We start from the raw sequence: 18,343 nt of genomic DNA, 5'->3' as shown, positions 1-18,343 counted from the left end.
CGGGCGGCGCTCGGGAATTCTCGGGGATGCTCGGGCAGCGCTCGGCAACCCTCGTACGACGCTCGGGACCCACTCGGCAACGCTCTGTCGGGCGGCCGGGGGATCGCAGGTCGCGTCGGCGGCGGGGCGGGCCCGGGTGTTCGGACGCGCTCGGCGGCGCGCGTGGCGCCGAGCCCCGGGGGCGGGGCCGGGCGGGGCGGGACGGCGTGCACAGTGAAGAGGGCGCGCGCGGGGCGGGGGGTGGCGATGGCGGCGGCGGAGGCGGCGGGGCCGCTGATGCAGCGGTACGAGGGGGCGGCGCGGGGCCGCGGCGTGGCGGCGGCCGGCTGGCGCGTCTGCCTGGCGCACCGCTTCGAGGAGCCGCGGCAGCCCTACGGCGCCGCCGACGTGCCGCTCCGCGACGTCCTGCGGCACGTCGGCCTCGCCTTGCGGTACGCGGGGTGATGGGGGCGGGGGGGAACGGCGGCCGGGAGCATCCCGGGAGGGGGGAGACGCGGGGGTTGTCCTGGGCGCGGAGGCGGGGGGAGCACCGCGCCGCACGCCAGGCCGTCGGCGCTGCAGGCGGCTGGGCGCGGGGGAGCACCGACGGTGTCCCCTCCCCGTGCGCGGAGGGCAGAGTACGGCGGGTCACGGAAGGCCGCGGGCCGTAGGGCGCCGCTGCCCGCTCCGAGCCGCCGGCTGCTGGCGGCCTGTCTGGCGCCAGCACTGGGAGCGCAGGTGCGGACTGGGCGAAACTGGCTTAGGGGTAGTACCCGCCGCTGGGGTTCCCCAAAGCTGAGCCGGAGCCGGGAGGGCTTGGGCCGCCGCTGCTGGGGGGAGCGGGGGACCCCCGCCCGCCCCCGAGGCTGGCTGCCGGTGCCCGGTGCCGCCGCATCCTCCCCGGCTGGCGCCGGGCGCTCGGGCCCCGCGTAAGGCGGCGTCGGCAGGCGCGGGTGAAACCGGGAGTTAACCGGGAGCATTTCGCAGTGCCACAGCGGGTTTGGGAATGGGGACTTCTGACTTTGCCTTGGGGTGAGCTGGAAGTAGCAGGAGAAAGGCGTGTGGGAAGCAACGCTGTTATTTCAGCCTTCAACACTGTGCCCGGGTGGTGTTTGCGTACCCGTCAGGCTGAACGCTTGAACCAGTGGCAGTGTGATTTGGGTCCCTCTGCTTGCTTTGTATCTCCTGCCTCCATTTTCTGAGCTTTTTTCCTGCTCTGTGTGCTTGGAGGTTGCTGCTTGCAGGGCTGGTTCCGGCAAAGCCTGATGAAGAGGGTAGATAGCTGACAGCTTCGGGGTGTGCGGCATGCTGGTCTGACCTGAGACATCCCGGTGTGAGCCTGGGCATCAGGGAGGGGAGCGTGTGGGTTCTGCACGCCCCAGATAAAAGCTGCTGGAAAAGCTGCTGTAGCAGGTTGGGGATAAGCTGAGTGTGTGGGAAAGGGTGAAATTCTGGTGGGGTGAGTGGGGAGGAGAGGTGATGGCCTCTGTGCCAGCCTGGGGAGTCTGGGGTCTCAAAATGGAAGTGGTTTGTGTCAGCCATAGAAAAAGGTTTTAAGGTTAAAATGCAGGTAGCTAAAAGCCAAACCACTGCCTCTTCCCCTGTACAAATTTAGGAGGTAATGTAGCTGTCATCTCAAAATACTCGTGCAGGGCAAAGCTTTCTTGCAGGAAGACTCCAGCCTAGAAAGCTGAGTGGAGTAAGTGCCAGGATGGTGAGAAATACCTGCATGAGTCGGAATTAAAACCTGAGGGCAGTGGTGTTGGCTGATGAAGTGCAGCTAATGCAGGGATGTGAGGATGTGTGAAGGCTGTATGCTCCTGGCATTGGTGGGCACCCATACGTCTGCCCGGCAGAGGCAGCTAGCTGATGGAAATCTGGGTGCTGGTGCTGCAAGAGGAGCCTGTGGGCTCAGTCCTGCAGCATGGCATGTGGATCTGAACCTCTGCAGGTCTGTAGGTTGCCATGCCCTCTCCCAAGTGACCCATGATGAGCAGCACCCCACTCTTGGGAGCACCCGTGCCAGGGATGCTCTCAGAACTAGGTATGGCTTAGTGCATCAAGAGCAAGTCACCTGCAGGTGCTTGTACCTCCTGAGGTGGCTGGGAGGACCTTGGGATTGCTGTATGTCCTCAGCTGAGGAAGCTTAGGACCTGCAGAGAGGAGCCACCATGTCCTGTGTTGACATGGTGGTGTGTTGAGTTAAACCTCTGGCGGATTGGTGTCCTCTCCTGCAGCCCTGCTGCAAGTGGTGTGGCTGGGCATTTTAATAGCCCTGGGGTTGGATTTCTGTTAATTGGGGCTCTTTGGGTAACTCCTTCATGGCAACACCCACAGCTGCACATCTGGAAAGAAAAGGTCATCCAGATGTTTGGGCTGCAGCAGATGCTGGGGCAGGAGGAGGTGCAGGCAGGTTTCCGCAGAGGTGGCTTGTGTGCCCTGGGAGAGGGTCATGGCATGGATCTGAATAGCAGGGTAATGTCTGGACAGGTTTTAATCCTACTGCCAGTTTGAAGGGAAAAATACGCCCTCAGGGCCTGGCAGGGCTTTTGGTGCTGCAGAATATGAAGACTTTCTCCTGATTTTTCTGCAGCCCTGGCAGAGCTGTTAGTAGCCAGCAATTAGGCATCGACGACCTTCTCTTGGCTTGAGTGATTTTTGGGAGAAGCTGGCAGGGGAGGGGTTTGCTCTTGAGATGGCAGAACAGCTCAGGCAGTGGCTGGCTGTAAATCCCAAACCTTTCCTGCTGTGTGCTCCTGGAAAAACTGCTTTTTGAAATCCCTCCATTACCTCCTTTCCAAGGAGCTGGGATGCCCCGCTGTGCTGTGCTGTGGCTGCTCCACCTGGGCACCTTATTTCCCATCAGCAGAAACCTGCCGGGGAAGCAGCTGGGTTGGTTCCCCGATGCTGGGTTAAAATAAAATAATTTCCTTGAGAGTGCGCACACTGCCAAAACCTCACCTCAGCAGCATAAAGCCAGGGCTGTCTCAGCTGGGAGAAGAGCAGTTGCAGCAGATGTAGCTCAGAGATAACACAGCAAGCTGTGATTTGGGAATTCAGGGTAGTTGTGCAGGACAGGCTGGTTCTTGTGGTGCCCCGGACGTCTGCAGGCAAAATGTCATTAAACAGTCAGATGTCAAGGTGCGTATGTAGGAGTGGAGAGTGAGCTGCTTTCAGGTCCTGTGAGACTGCAACCCAGAAAATATCGCCCTGAGAGGGATTTGAGAACCTTAGATGTTGGTGAATAAAAATGAATGTCCATTGACCATGCAGCCAAAAAGGCAAGTGTGCATTGTCCTTGTTGGGAAGGAGTGTGTAGGAGCAGGGGGTGTCGTGGAAGAGCCTCTCCCTCTTGCTTCTGGGCGTACATGTCCCAGGGGGTTCGTGTTTACCTGTGGTGGCCCATCGCCTGGACTCTCCATCCTCTGAGCCATTGGAGTGGGACAGGCTGTGTGCTCCCAGCAGGGTGGCTTTCTCCTCTTGGCAGTATGGCATTGGTGGCTGCAGGTGGCTGAGGGACATTGCACACCATGGGGGCTCCAGTGCCCCTGTCACCCACCTGGCACCTGGGGCTGTGGAGCCACCGTTTGGGTCTTGCCTGTTTGTTCGCTGGGGGAAGTTCAGCAGCTTCTTCTGGTTTGGTGACTGGTTTCCATAAGCTAATTGTCTCTGTATGGAAAATTTAACTTGGGGCTGTTCATTAGCAAAAACCAGTCCTTTACAAGCGCTGACTCTGAGCCCAGCCCTGCACCTCTTGCCTGGAGTGGTGCTGGCACACCCGGCTGCAGGTGTGCCCCTGTTTGGGCGTCTCTATTACTGGGCCTTTGGGTGAGAAATTATCTGATAGGCACTGCCTGGCTGTGCAGCTGGTGTGCAAAGGTGAGTCCTCAGGATCCTGCCAGCTGCAGACAGCAGGTGTCACCTCCTCCAGGGCAAGGCTGCCCTGTGCCATCTGCCCCTGGGGATGTGGCACTGGGATGTAGCAAGCTTGTGTGTGCAAGTGGTGACACGGGGGTGGAAGAGCAAGGCTCGTGTCCCTGGAGCAGCATATGGCTTCTCTGGGCTTGTGCCTCCCCTCCGAGACCTTCCTTAGCAGGTCATGCCCTACCAGGCATGGAGGTAGTGGTGGCAGCGATGGTCCCTGTGTGCATTCCCACTTCACGGGTGACTGGGAAAGCCTCCTGCTCCTACATGAGCTGGGAGCCCTGCTCTCAGGTATCGGAGCACTGTGTTTTCACGCTGTACCCTTGCAGGCAGCCCTGAGCAGCCTGAGTTCTGCCTGCTTGTGTCCCCTGGCCGAGACGTGCTGCAGATAGATGGCAGGGGCTGCCACCCCACGCGCCCTGGGGCACAGGTTGCCATAGTACATCTCTACAAGAGGGGCAGCTGCAACGGGTGGTGGTTACGTCCTGCCCAGTGACAGTGACGCCTGCTCCTGTCTTTCATACCTCTCTTTCCTTTGCAGATACTTCAGGTGGTGGTACAAGAAGACACGCATAGAGAAGAAATCTGCCTTTATTGACCTCTTGTGTGCTGTTCCTCTGCAGCAGATCTATGGTCAGCCTCCAGTTTGGGCACTGGGGTGGTGCAATGCCCAGTGTGCTGTGTGGGTGGGGATTCACGTGGGGCCATCATGATGCTGGGGGGTGGCTAGGTCAAGGAGCTTCTGCTGTGCGGGCAGTGCAGAGGGGCCCCTGGAGCTGTGTGGAGGGTCACTGAGCTAGATCCTATGATGTGGGGGAACACGGGTGCTAATTTCTGGTGTCTTTGCCAGGGTGCCCGCTGGGCGGGATCGGGGGAGGCACCATCACCCGTGGCTGGCGGGGCGACTTCTGCCGCTGGCAGCTGAACCCTGGCATTTATCACTATGAAACGGTCATCGCCAACCAGGTAAGTGCCATAGGGTCTGCAAGGGGTGCGAGCAGCCTGGGTGGTTGAGTCATCTGCTCTTGGGCTTATCTCATCCCCTCCATGTGCTTCTCTCTTACCTAGTTCACGGTGTGCTTGCGTTGCAAAGGGCAGACGGTTTACCAGCAGGTCTTGTCTGTGGAGAGACCCAGCACCCTGCAGGGCTGGAACTGGGGCTACTGTGGCCGCTATGCCTTCTACCATGCCCTCTACCCCCGTGCGTGGATGGTCTATGAGCTTCCGGGGCAGAATGTGGTGCTTACTTGCCGCCAGGTCTCTCCTGTCATCCCCCACGACTATAAGGTGAGAAGGTGATGGCTCCATGCTGGTTGCAGCCTGTCCCATGGGAGCACCGGGCTGTACTGTGCTCTGCCAGCACAGCTGACGTGGAGCAGGTTGGCAGGGATATGGCAGAGCTGCCTGCATGGGAAGGGGGGAAGGATTGGCACAGCAGAGACCGGAATGTACTGTGTGATGCTTGGTGTGCCCTGTTCTGGCAGCAGAGGCTTGGAGCTGGTGAGTTTTTGATCCCTGAGCATTTCCTGTGGCATCCAGGGAGGCTGCAGTAGAGGAGTTCCTTGTCCCTCTTGTCAGCATTGCCTGAAGACAACCAGGCTTGCCACCTTGTTCTTTTCCCAGCTTGGTCTCTTGTTGTAAGACCCTGTCCCTAGTGCCAGCTGCCAGGTGTGGAGCAGCAGGACCCTGGAAGGCTTTGCCCCTCCTGCAGCAGTTGGTGCTGGAAGGATTATCTCTTTGGTGGGTTATTTTGTGGGTGTTTTTTTTTTCCTTCTTGTGCTTCTCTCTGGCAGCTGCTCTTTTCCCCTCTGACCTTTGCTTTGACTCTTTGTACTGGTTGTTCCCTGCCTTTGGTTTTGTCCCATGGCCACCTGAGCTCCTGTCCACCCGGAACAGCAGGTCCAGAGCTGTCGCCTTGCTGCCCAGAGGATCCAGTGGTAGCATTTTGGGAAACGCTCAGCCTGTACTTGTGGGTTGGTTTGTCAGCTGGGTGTTTCTGAGAGCGTTTTAGCTGGCTTTTGCCTGCCATCTCCAAAGGAAGAGCTGCTTACTAGCTGGGCTTTCCCAGCATTTCCCCCTGTCTCTGCTTAGTGATGCTCCCAGGCAAGAGGAACCTCCACAGCAATGCGGAAACTCGCAGCAGGGGATGCCTCACTGCTCCCACATGCTGCCTCTGCTCACTCCCAGCCCTGGGCAAGGGCGGCAGGCTGTGCTGCTGACATGCCTGACCTTCTGCTTACCCCAGTGAAGCATGTGAGCCTGTATCAGCCTGTTGAGTAGAGGGTGGTGAGACACCCGTCTGAGCCTTAAATGCTGCTTTTCCATCTGTGTCTTGTCCAGTGGGGGGTTTGCTAGCCCAGGGCTTGTGATCTAATTTTGTATTCCCTGCCCCCAAAATTCCTCTGCTCCCACTGCTACTCCCCAGCTTGGCAACGGGCTCTTAGATCAAGTTATTAGTGCACTTACTCCGTTGCATCCTGCCCAGTTGGTCCGCCAGTGGGAGCGGTGATGCTCCAATGGCTAACTGTGGAGCACCAGCCCTATATGCAGTGTTGTCTGTCTCTACCAGGACTCCAGCCTGCCGGTGGGAGTGTTCATCTGGGAGGTGGAGAATGGGAGGAATGAGGATGTGGAAGTCTCCATCATGTTCAGCCTGCAGAATGGCACGGGAACAAAGGAGGACAGGAGCGGAGGGCACTGGAACGAGCCTTTTGCCTTCGAGAAGGAGGGCGAGCGGGTTGCAGGAGTCCTGCTGCACCATTGCACACATGTGAACCCCTTCACCCTCGCCATTTCTGCCAGGGAGAAGGTAAAGGGCTGGCACTGGTGTGGCTCCAGCTGGGGGTGTTGTACAGCCCTGCTGAATGTAGAGGGGCTGCTTCCAGGCAGCTAGTAAAGGATGGGTGTGCAGTGGGTCGGGGTTGACACTGGTCCTCAGCACTTGTCTGACCGCTGGAGCAGGAGCGGTGACATGACTTTTCTGAGGACACCCTCTTTGGGGGTGTTTGTCAGGAGAGAAGTTGTGGGTGAAGCTTGCAGGACAGCAGTAAGTAGGTTTGGAGTTAGCATTGCTGGACAGCATGCAGGGAGTGAGTGTGGGGTCCCAGAGTTGTTGGGAGTGGGGGGAGCAGCTGCATCTGCCCCTCAAAAGTACCAGCCCCTGATGATGCTCTTCCCTTCCTTAGGCTGACACGGGAGTCACCCACCTCACAGCATTTAATCCTGTGGCATCGGGTAGAGAGGTGTGGCAGGACCTCCTGCAGGATGGCAGGCTGGATTCACCTGCCGGTGAGTCGCTCCATCCTCCATGGGATGGGTGGAGGGGGAGCAGGGGGAATGGGTGGCCACACTGATTGTGGAGCACCAGGCATGCAAGCAAGGATGGATTTCCTTTCTTCTGGCCACGTTGGTGCCATTGCAAAAAAACTACCAGTGATGCTGTGGCTTGTTCCCAGCTTTGGGCTGTATCCAGATCTCCTATTGCTTGTCACGCTGTCCTTGTTGTGGTTTTCCAAAAGCTGCTTGCACCACTTTGGGGCTGTTCTTGGCTATGTTAATGGTACATGCCAGTATCTTGTTAGTCTGTGTAGGGCTGCACTCTGAGTTTGAGATTTTTCCTGAGTAGCTAGGGTGATGCCCAGCCATCTTCCCTGAGTTCCCATTGCCAGATCTGCAAGCTGGGACCCATCATGTTTGTTCTAGTGGGCATTTAGCAGTCTTTGGAGTTTGGTGCTGCCATCACTTGCTGTCCTTTATTAATATGTCAGTTCCCTGAAAGTCTGTGGTAATACCTTAGCGCTTCTGCATCATCCTCAGTTGTCTGCTCACTCCCTTGGTAGAAGCCTCGTAGCAGTGTGGCCTCCCAGCCCTTGCTGCTGACCTGTTACTGCAATAAAAGGTGACATCTCTGCCAACTTTTGAACAAGAATGATGCTGACAAACTAGCGGTACTGGCACTGAGTCTTCAAGAATTCACAGCAAGGTCAGGGTTGGAGGGCACCTCTGGAGTTCATCCAGACCAACCCCCTGCTGAAATAGAGCAGACTGCTGAGTTGCATCCAGGCAGGTTTTGATTGTCTCCAGAGCAGGAGATGCCGCAACCTCTCTGGGCAGCCTGTTCCAGGGCTCTGTCACCCTCAAGGTGAAGAAGTTCTTCCCCAGATTCAGATGGAGCTTCCTATGCTGCAGTTTGTGCCCAATGCCCCTTGTCCTGTCGCTGGGCACCACTGAGAAGAGCCTGGCCCCGTCCTCTGGACATTTGTCCTTAAGATACTTGTAGACATTGTTAAGATCCCCTCTCAGCCTTCCCAGGCTAAAGAGGCGCAGCTCCCTCAGCCTTTCCTCACCAGGCAGATGCTCCAGTCCCCTGATGGTCTTTGCAGCCCCCACCGGACCCTCCCCAGCAGTTCCCAGTCCCCCCTGAACTGGGGAGCCCAGCACTGGGCACAGCACTGCAGGTGGGACCTCACCAGGGCAGAGCAGAGGGGGAGGATCCCCCCTCGACCTGCTGGCCCCGCTCCTCCTCATGCCCCCCAGGGTCCCACTGGCCTGCTTGGCCACCGGGGCACACAGCTGGCCCACGGGCAACTGGCTGCCCAGCAGCACTCCCAGGTCCTTCTCCGCAGAGCTGCCCCCCAGCAGGTCACCCCAGCCTGTGCTGGTGCCTGGGGCTGTCCCTCCCCAGGGGCAGGACCCTACACGTGCCCCTGTTGAACTTCATGAGGTTCCTCTGCCTGACTCTCCAGCCTGTCCAGGTCTTGCTGAATGGCAGTGCAGCCTCCTGGTGTGTCAGCGACATTTCTTGAAGCTTAAATTATGCAAAGTGTTTACAGAAATATTTCCGGAAAACTGAGTTTCCTGCCTAGATGTGCTCAGCTCTCCAGGCTATTGGGATGTGGTTTTCCTTCATACATGCAAGGCATTATCATAGTCAGGATCTGTACTTCTGTTGAAGTTGTTGCTTTAATGAGTTTACCTGATGCACATGTCAGAACCAGCATATAATTATCCAGCTGCCTCAGGGCTTTTCTTAAATCCGGGCACAGTTCAAGCACCCTGCAGAAAGCTGGAAACGATGACTGTCACTAGAAAGTCACAGTGTCTCTGCGTACATTGCAGATACAAAGTCATGGGATGTTCTGTCCCTCCCACACATGCCTGGTGGCTTTTCCTGCCAGATTTGTTCCTCTGCTTTGATGGCTTGCTTTTTTAACCCCTCCACCCATTACAGGTATTTTTTCCTGCTTGCAAAAAGCGGTTAACTCACGTGTGGTAATGTCTTCCCTTCAAACCCTGGGGCTGTGCCCTCCAGGTTGCAAAGGGGCTGGTGCATGCCTTGTCTCACCCCCCTCAGGGTGTGTGAGAGCATCAGTTACCCTCCCACAGGGCTTCCTTGGTCACTTGTGATTTTCATTTTTTTTTTTTTTTTCCCTCCTGGCAGGTAAAAGTAGCGCGACAGAGAAGGGGGAGGTGACGGCAGCAGCAGTGTGTGCCAGCTGCAGGGTGCCTGCCCAGGGGCACAGGACTCTGGAGCTGGCCCTGGCTTGGGACATGCCCTGTGTTCACTTTGGCTCCAGGGAGAAGCTGCATCTCAGGTGGGTGGGTTGTCTCCAGTGGGGCTTGGCTCGTGCCCAAAGCCCCCTTCTCCCTGCATCCAGGCTTGAGTACTGTCTGGGGAGCCTTGTGCCACCTGCTCCCTGCAGCCATAGCCCTGCTAGCTCAGAGGGGACCCTCTCCCCAGTGCCTGCTCCTCAGTGCCCCTCTACTAGCAGTCGTATTACTCCGGTGTTCAGTATAGTCCAGCCCCTCTCCCAAGACTGGGTGGGCTTCCCAGCCTGGGCTCACAGCATACTCACCAAACCCCCGCTTGGCAGGCGGTACACCCGTTTCTTTGGCAGCAGAGGTGATGCTGCTCCTGCCCTGTCGCATCATGCCCTGACACACTATGAGGAGTGGGAGAGGAAGATCGAGGCATGGCAGAAGCCCATCCTGGAGAACAGGTAGGGTAGATGAGAGCACCTTCCTGATGGCCTCGTTGGGCTGACCAGAGCAGGAGCATTACTGCCTCAGCCACTGTGGTTGAGTTTCCCTCTTGCCCACAGCCAGCTGCCTTCCTGGTACAAGTCAGCACTCTTCAATGAGCTGTACTTCATGACGGACGGGGGGGACCATCTGGGTGGAGCTGCCCCCAGACTGCTGTGCCAAGGACCTGCAGGGGCCGGCGGGGGCTGGCCTCTCCCACCTGCTCCCTGTCCTGCGGGAGTATGGAAGGTTTGCTTATTTGGAAGGTAACTTGCAGGGACGTGATGGATGGTCCCAACTCACCCCCTCCCTGTTGTTGTCATGAGGTGTTTCTATCCTGCCTTTGGGGTGCTTTTCACACCCTGAGTAGGGAGCAGCACTGTTCCCAGCAAAACCCCTTGCAGGACCAAGCCCTGTAGGACATGGCATGAGGTCTTCTCCAGACCCCTGGGTGCTATATGTAGGGAGTAAAACCCGCTTTTAACGGGAGCCCCTGCCTGTGCTGTGAAAGAGCCCACCCTCCTGGGCCATGTGGGAGAGAGGACCTGCCCCTCCTTTCCCTTCCCTTTGGCAGGTCTCCCATCCCTCACTGTCTCCCTGGTCCTTCCAGGCCAGGAGTACCGGATGTACAACACCTATGATGTCCACTTCTACGCCTCCTTTGCTCTTGTCATGCTGTGGCCCAAGCTGCAGATCAGCCTGCAGTATGACATTGGTGAGTGACCCAGGAGATTCTGCCTTGATGCCTGCTGATGTCTTCAGCTAGGAAAGAGACGGGATTTGGGAACAGCGTCTGCCACAGAAATCTGTGCTGTAGAGCCAGCATCCCCCTCTAGCCCCTCTGCTGGGCCCAGGATTTCCAAATGCCCAATCTTGCTGCCAGTCACCATCTCTCTACCCAGTACTGGGGTGCCTTCTTGCCACACTGGGGGTGCTGGCTCTGCCTGCCTTGAGCAAGTCCCTGGTCTTACCAGTTCTCTCTGCCCCTTGCACAGGAGAAGCATGGAGCTGTTTGCAGACCCTAATGCTTTGGGGTGGGCTTGGAGGCTCCTCGGTGGTGGCCCTTTGCTGGGCTGCTGGAGGGCTAAGCCCACGAGGGTTCCAGCCTGGCCCTGGGTGTTGCCACTACCTTGAACAAGGGGGTGGTGACAGCTGCATGTCCCCTGCTGAGGGGAGGCTGGGAGCAGCCTCCTGTCCTCTCAGCCCTTTGCAGAGGACTATGGTCTTGCAGCCAGAGTCCCGAAGGGCAGCCAGGTGTGCTGGTGGCCCTGCCTGTGGTTGTTCTTGGAGCTTGCTACTGCAGTGCCTGCGGCCTTTCTAATGTCTCTTGCTCTGTGTTCTCTCCAGCTGTCACAGTGGTGAATGAGGACATCCAGCCCCGGCAGTACTTGATGTGTGGTCAGACAGCCCAGGTGAAGCTGAAAAATGTGGTGCCGCATGACATTGGGGACCCAGGTGAGGGGTCTGGCTGGGTCTTCTCAGGGGCAGAGGAGGTGCAGGGCTGCTCATGCAACTTTCTGAGGGTAGTTACTTCCCAGGCTGTGGGAAAGAGGTATGGAGCATGGAATGCACTGTTTTCTTAGCTGGGAATAGCAGTCTTCGATGGTTTGGGGTGGTAATGAAGACCATGCTGCATGGAAGCTGTACAGTGGAGACGGAGGGAAGCTCAGCAGTGCTGGGAAGGCTGCTCTGGATAGACGTGGCACAGGGTGCAATGTATTACTTTAGTGCTGTTTTGATCACAGCACCCTTGGGACCTTGCTTCTGGGTAGGAGAGGGGACATTTTTTGCTTGCTGCCCTGCTGTATCCATGCTGTTCTTGCTTAGGTGATGAGCCGTGGCAGCGTGTCAATGCCTATCTGATGCATGACACTGCCAACTGGAAGGACCTCAACCTGAAGTTTGTGCTGCAGGTGTACCGTGACTACTACCTGACACATGACTCCTTGTACTTGCAGGACATGTGGCCAGTCTGCCAGGTAGGTACTAGGAGGGGATCAGACTATGGGGCATCCCTCTTCCCCACTTCCTTTGGGAGCTGTGCAACATCCCAAGAGGATGGATGCTCCTGAGCAGTGTGAGGGACTGCCAGGATGCAGGGGCTGTGTGACCATGTCCTGCCTCTCCAGGCTGTGATGGAGTCAGAGCTGAAGTTTGACACAGATAATGATGGGCTCATCGAAAACGGTGGCTTTGCTGACCAGACATATGACGCTTGGGTGGTAAATGGAGCCAGGTGAGCAAGGGAGGCAGGTGGGAGTTGAAGATGGGGGACATGGGGTGGGGAGGAGGCTCAGAGCTGGAACTCTGATCCCTGTCTGTTGTGGGAGCTCTGTGCAACCTGTGAGGTGTCCTGCATTGCTGATGCTTCTCTCCTTTGGTTCCTGCAGCGCCTACTGCGGTGGGCTGTGGCTGGCAGCTGTCTGCATGATGTGCAAGATGGCAAAGGTGCTTGGGGATGCTGAGATCCAGCAGAAATACACAGACATCCTGTCCAAGGGCAAGGAAGCATTTGAGAGGATGCTCTGGAATGGTGAGTGCTCCCTAGTGGGGAACCACACTCAGCTAGCTGTGTGTCCCTTGGGAAGGGGATGGCTCCTCCTAGGGCCACCCAAGCTTTGTAGGAGATGGGGGAAGGAGGGGAGATGCTATACCTGCAAGTGGAGGGGAAAGAGCAGGTACCAGGGAGGGAACAGAAAGGGTGTAATGATCTGGGAAAGGAAGGAGAATGAAGTCTTCTGAAAAGAGCTGATGTGCCTCTGCCTCGTGGGAAGGACTGTAGGAACAGCACACATGAGCCAGGGTCCTAAACTATCAATTTTAAACTTGTTTCCTGCCTTTTGCAGGGAAATACTACAACTATGACAGCAGTGGGAGTGACACTTCCAGCAGCATCATGTCAGACCAGTGTGCTGGGCAGTGGTTTCTTGGTGCTTGTGGCCTGGACCAAGGGGAGTTTGAGGTAAGAGAAGGGGTATCCTGATGCGGGTGGGGGTGAGACAGGACCTGCAGCAGGAGGACAGCAGAAGCAGGGCTGGTACATGGTGTAGGTTATACACTGGGGGCTGGTGTGGGGAGCTCCAGCCTGCTCCCCCACAGTGGTGCATGCTTGGATGGAGGCTGTTTGGCTGCATATCAGTGCAACCTGCCTTAAACCAAAATTTCATGGAGAAGCCATGCAGCAGGGGTGTGTAATTGCAGTCAACTCTGGCACGCTTGGAGGAAGATCCCACTGGAAACAAACTGGGGTTTGTTCTCTGCAAGATGCTACTTGTTTAAAAATAGGAGAAGAAGGTGTATAAAACTTTCCACGTGTTATTTGCTGCCCAGTTTAAAGTCCTAAATGAATACCTGAAGGAACTGAGGCTCATTTGGGGCCCTAAAGTCTCTTGCTCCTCATATGCAAGAGAAGAATTGGCTGAAGACTCCTCTTGTCTGATGGGATGTTAGGAGCAGCTGCTGGTGGTGCAATACCTGGAACAGGGCTGGGAAGCAAAGAGCCGTGTGGACAGTTGTGAGACCAAAGATCTCTGTGATGGTGATGAACAGGCAAACGCTTTGGCTGACTGAAGGAAGGAATGAATTTTGTCTGTGTGAGGGTGATGGACCATTTTACTGTCTGTTGGTATCAGAGGGGAGTTTCAAGTGACCTGAAGGGAGCAGTTTGTGCTGTATGCTGTGGGATTTAATGAGAAACGGGTGCCTGGTCATGCCCTCCTGTATTTATCCCAGTGTGGGTTGCTAGAGCTTGGGGTTTGGGGCTCAGGGACCGGGACTTGGGCAGGATCTGGCCCAGACCTCATGCTGTAACACCCTGATATCCCTTCTGGGGGGGGGGGGGGGGGGGGGAAACGGTCTGGTGAGCTTTGAGCTCCCCCTGAAAGTGGGACTGGTGAACTTCTTTCTTCTGTTACTATGACCATCAAGGTTTTTTTGGTGGTGTGTGTCCATACCCGCTGCCCCTATGCCCCCCACCCCCGTGTATTTTGGTCCCTTGCCTGGCTGGCAGCCCTCCTGTTTGTAACCTCATTAATGCACTCTTGCTGCATGCACAGGTCAGTAATGAAATACAAAGTAGGAGAAGCCTGTGACTCCAGTCCTGAAGAAACTGCCCTGAAACCTGCCAGAGATGACTGCTTCACACTACCCCTCTGCTGACTCCTGCTTCCTAACAGCCCGTGGGCTTATCTCCAGAGCCACACCAGGAAACATGAGTGTGTCAGATGCTTGGCTTCAGTGTAGATTAAAGGAATCTGCCTTTCCTTTGAGTCTGTCGGAGCTGTCTGGTTGGACTGCCCAGGTTCCCTTGACAAGCTCCTGCCTGGTGTCATCACACCTTCTGCTTCCCCTGGCTCTGATGGCACCAGACTGGCAAGAAAGGTCTGGCGTGTCCCTGGTCTGTGCTGATGAGCTGGGAGCCATCTGGCTCTTCTCTTTCTTGCAAGTAGGTGTCGTCGTTGCTCCATGGCATTGCTCCTGATCGTGGTCACTCTGCAAAGTTCTTGTTATGACTTACTTGCTGTTAGGTGGTGCGCTGGAGAGGAGCCAGCCCTCCACTTGCAACATCACTGAGTCCTGAGCTTTGCTTTTCTTTCCAAGGCAGTAACTTCTGCTGCACTGACACTTCCTAGTTCTATTGCCAATAATGAAAGTGACACAAAAGCTTTATTTACTTTCACCTGTGCCCAGAGGCTTTTCATCTTAATGCAGTCCTCACTGCATTGCTGCTCCACTGCTTTTTGTTTGGCTGGCAGGTGTTTTCGTGCTCAGGTGGGGTTGGTTCATTTTGGTTATGTTTTGTTTGTGAGTTTTGGGTGGGTTTTTTTTTCTTTTTCAGCAAGAGCTTATTCAGCATGATACTTCAGTCTGTTCTTGTAACTGTTTTGAGTTCTTTGTCTTGAGTTTGTTTTGGTCTTACGCTCTTGTTTTTGAGCTCTTAGCTGTGGTTTGTTGAACAATCTCTTCCCTTATTGGAAGGGGAAGGTGTCTAATTCCTCCCTGTAATCTCCTGAAATGTTTATGCATTGGGCACTATTGGTTTTGCGTAAGTTTTTAGCTTTCATTTGGGGTAAAAGTTTCAAATCTCGCCTACCAGACACAGATAACCATCAAGCACCCTGCACACATCTCAGTTTGACCTCTTCATCCCTGCGCTGCCCCTTGTCTCACCTCAAGCTCCCCTTGGTCCGGCCACAAACTCTTGGATTACTGCCAGATTACAAAATTGGAAGGATTAAAGTCCTTTTGAAATCACTTAAAACTAAGCCCTGTTTCTGTTTTTCCCCTGAGCTGAATTCCCCACCTCCCTGCCCCCTACCAAGATTCCCAGCAGCTACCCAAACAAACCAACCAGTATCCACAACATTCATTTTGCAACTGCAATATGCATTCTGATGTCATCAGACTGGCTTTGCCATAATCTTTCCCTTTGGCAGGAAGATACTTCCAGTGTCACTGATCCCAGAGCATCTTTTGGCCATCTCTGGCCAGTGTCCCATCTCTTGAAGGCATTGCAGTGCCCCTTGTAGCTGGTGCAGATGGGCTGAGGGAAAAGTATAGTGGTCTTGGCATGAGAAAGTCTGGGCCTCAAAACGAGCTATTGGCCTCCCCAGGAGGAAGGTGAAATGCAGTTCATCATGTCTTCTGTTGAGCAACTGCCTTTTTTTGTTTTTGTTTTTTTTTTTTTTTTCTTCAGTCTTTGTGGGAAAGAAGTGCTTTTACTTCCTCCTGTTTTTTTCCAAGGTGGCTATTTACCCATCAAGCAGCATTGACCTCTTTCTCATGGAAAGCTTAACTCTGCTTGCTGGGCACCCAGCCTGAGGGGTCTGCATGAGCACTGAGCCCAAAACCTCCTTCCTCTTACTCTCTCCATGCAGGTCTTCCCCAGGAGTCATGTCATCAGTGCACTGAAGACCATCTTTGAGAAGAATGTCATGAGCTTTGCTGGTGGCACCATGGGAGCAGTGAATGGCATGAGACCTGACGGGGTGCCTGACACCTCTAGCGTGCAGTCTGACGAGGTGTGGATTGGTGTGGTCTACGCCTTGGCTGCCACCATGATCCAGGAGGTGAGTGGTGATGCTGTGCCCCTTGGCACATGCCATCTCCTTGTGCTCCGTGGACATGTTGAAGGTCATCTTCCATCTGCTGCAGGGGCTGGTGGAGGAAGGCTTTCGTACAGCAGAGGGCTGTTACCGGACAGTTTGGGAGCGGCTGGGGATGGCTTTCCAGACACCAGAGGCCTATCGGGAGAAGAAAGTCTACCGCTCGCTGGCTTACATGCGACCGCTTAGCATCTGGAGCATGCAGCTGGCCCTGGAGCGCAGAGCTGGCTGGGCACCAGCACCTGTGCAGCGCCCCCAGGTCCCCATCCACCCTTGAGCCTGGTGCCACTGAGCAGGGCAGCAGGTGCACCGGGGGGCTGGGGGGGCCTCAGCTTCTGGACAGGAACACCTCTCTCCCCCTCTTTGATAATACTCGCATTGCTGTTTTCCTTCCCTACCTCCACTACATGCCCTTCACCTCAGGGGGCTTCCAGCCACTGATACTGAGCACGAGGCAGGACCAGTGGTGCAGGTGATGTCTCCTCGGAGAGGAGAGGGGTGGGATAAGGAGGTGCTGCTGGAGCCTGTGCCTCCCCCTCCCCATTGCTCAGGACTCCAACCACCTGCAGGCCCCCCAGCCATCCTCAACCAGAGCTGGTCCCTTACCCACAAGCACAGGAGACCTCTCCTGCAGTCAGTGGGCTGGATAAAGTGGGAGCTGGCCCGTAGGGCAAAAAAACGTGTGGATGTATGTGTGTTTGAGGATACTGGACTGGTGCACGCAGGCACGTGGATGCTGTAGTAGTCCCTCCATTTTTGCAACACTGCAAATACAGACTGGCTCTGCCCCAAGGCAGCAGCCCCAGCAGAGCCTGTGGCAGATACAATCGTCCAGGGAGCCCTGGCTCCCCAGCCAGTGACAATCGGAGCGCAAGCAGCAGGTCCTGGTCTGGTACCGTGGCACCCCTCCCTGCTGGTGCCAGGGGTGGGCAGTGGAGTGTGTTTCAGAAGACAAATCATTTGAAGTTCTAAATAAATTTGTGCAGCTGTCTGTCCTTCTTGTGTGTTTTCTCCGCCATGGGGACAAGCTGGAGCAGGGAGCCCTTGTTACTTCCCATATTCCTCCTGAGCTGGGCATGCAGGGAAGGTTAAGCCCTAATTACAGGCTTGTTCTCATGGGGGTCTTGCTAACTGGAGCAAGATGTTGCTTCACCTACCCTAGATATGATGGCAGATGAGACATAGCCCTTGCTGTCCCCTGCTGCCAGTGAGGCAGGGGAAGGCAAGGAGCCTAGCATTCCTCCTGAAAGGGCCTTTGTGGCTGGCTCTCGGCCAGATAGTGTCCCCGACTGCCTGGGGCTGCATGCCTCGCTTCCTTTTCCACCTTTCTCTGCCAGCACAGCAGTCAAAGGCTGCACCTGCCTAGTTTGAGGGTGGGAGGGGGCCATGCCCCCAGAATTGTCTCTACCTGATTTAGAGCTTTTTGCTCTAAAACCCTACCCTAATCCCGAAGTGCTGTCAGGGCTGGGTGGGAAGTAGCCTGTTTTCCCTGCTGTGACCATGTTCCACTCCCCCTGCCCTAGCCCTTGGCTGTCGTGGGAGCTGGCAAAGGCAGGACATGGCTGTGGTGGCCTGGTGCTGCCAGGAGTTGATTAATGGCCTTTTCTTTGCTCCCTGGGAGAGCATTCCTGCATCCGCCTGGCAGAAGAATCATGTTACCTGGGAAGGGCAGGTTGTCCCGGATGCAGCCCCCCTGGACCAGCCGGTGTTGTCCTCCCATGGCAGAGCCCACAGCCATGGAAGGGGGACCAAGATGCTCTCCCTTAAGATCACGGTGGGGAGGCTGGAGGGGGATGGGGCTGCCAGGGCACCAGTGCGGCTCACCTGGGCTGCCTGCCTCCATTTGTCTTGTGTTCTCAGCCACCAGGGATGGTGACTTCTGAATCCAGCTGGCAAGGGACAAAAGCAGGTGGTGAAGCCAGCACAGCTTCTGAACAGGATATAGGTTTTATTGCTGTGATTCCTCCGCATCACTTCTTAACCCCAGGCAACAGGCTGCCTGCAGACTTTCAAAGGTTGGGGTGCTCTGTCTGTATCAAGGGGATATTCCTGCTCTTTTCTTTTGACTGTATCACCTCACTAACTCCTGTATCTAATAGGCTCTGCTTTCAGAACTTCTGTGTGGGAGTATGGCTGCAGGCTGGGAAGACAGGCCATGGTTAGAGATATGCTTTTCTCTAACATTTGCCTGTACTACTGTTTTTCTAGGGCTGACTCAATCCCAGTGTAAGCAGCAAGTTTTATTATTCAGTAACCCTTTCTTCTTATTCATTAACAGACATACGTGAATTTCAACCGTAGCCCTGCTGACTTTG

At 55.8% G+C, this 18,343-nt stretch overlaps 1 protein-coding gene across 1 annotated transcript; it reads left to right on the top strand.

Annotated features, from left to right (window-relative positions):
* Positions 1-231: 231 nt before the first annotated feature.
* GBA2 (glucosylceramidase beta 2) lies at positions 232-17,019 on the top strand. The gene is given in 18 exon segments (XM_055790797.1): positions 232-431; positions 4,445-4,536; positions 4,754-4,869; positions 4,972-5,190; positions 6,473-6,712; positions 7,089-7,191; positions 9,344-9,497; positions 9,777-9,902; positions 10,005-10,062; positions 10,064-10,190; positions 10,535-10,639; positions 11,272-11,379; positions 11,752-11,903; positions 12,054-12,160; positions 12,315-12,457; positions 12,771-12,886; positions 15,801-15,992; positions 16,078-17,019. Coding segments are annotated over 18 exon segments (2,571 nt in total). The 5' UTR covers positions 232-246; the 3' UTR covers positions 16,306-17,019.
* Positions 17,020-18,343: the final 1,324 nt, after the last annotated feature.

This window comes from Falco peregrinus, chromosome Z, assembly GCF_023634155.1.
Source record: "Falco peregrinus isolate bFalPer1 chromosome Z, bFalPer1.pri, whole genome shotgun sequence".
NCBI lineage: Eukaryota > Metazoa > Chordata > Aves > Falconiformes > Falconidae > Falco > Falco peregrinus.
The sequence above is the reverse complement of the archived record's forward strand: the minus strand, read 5'-3'. Positions and strand labels throughout refer to the sequence as shown.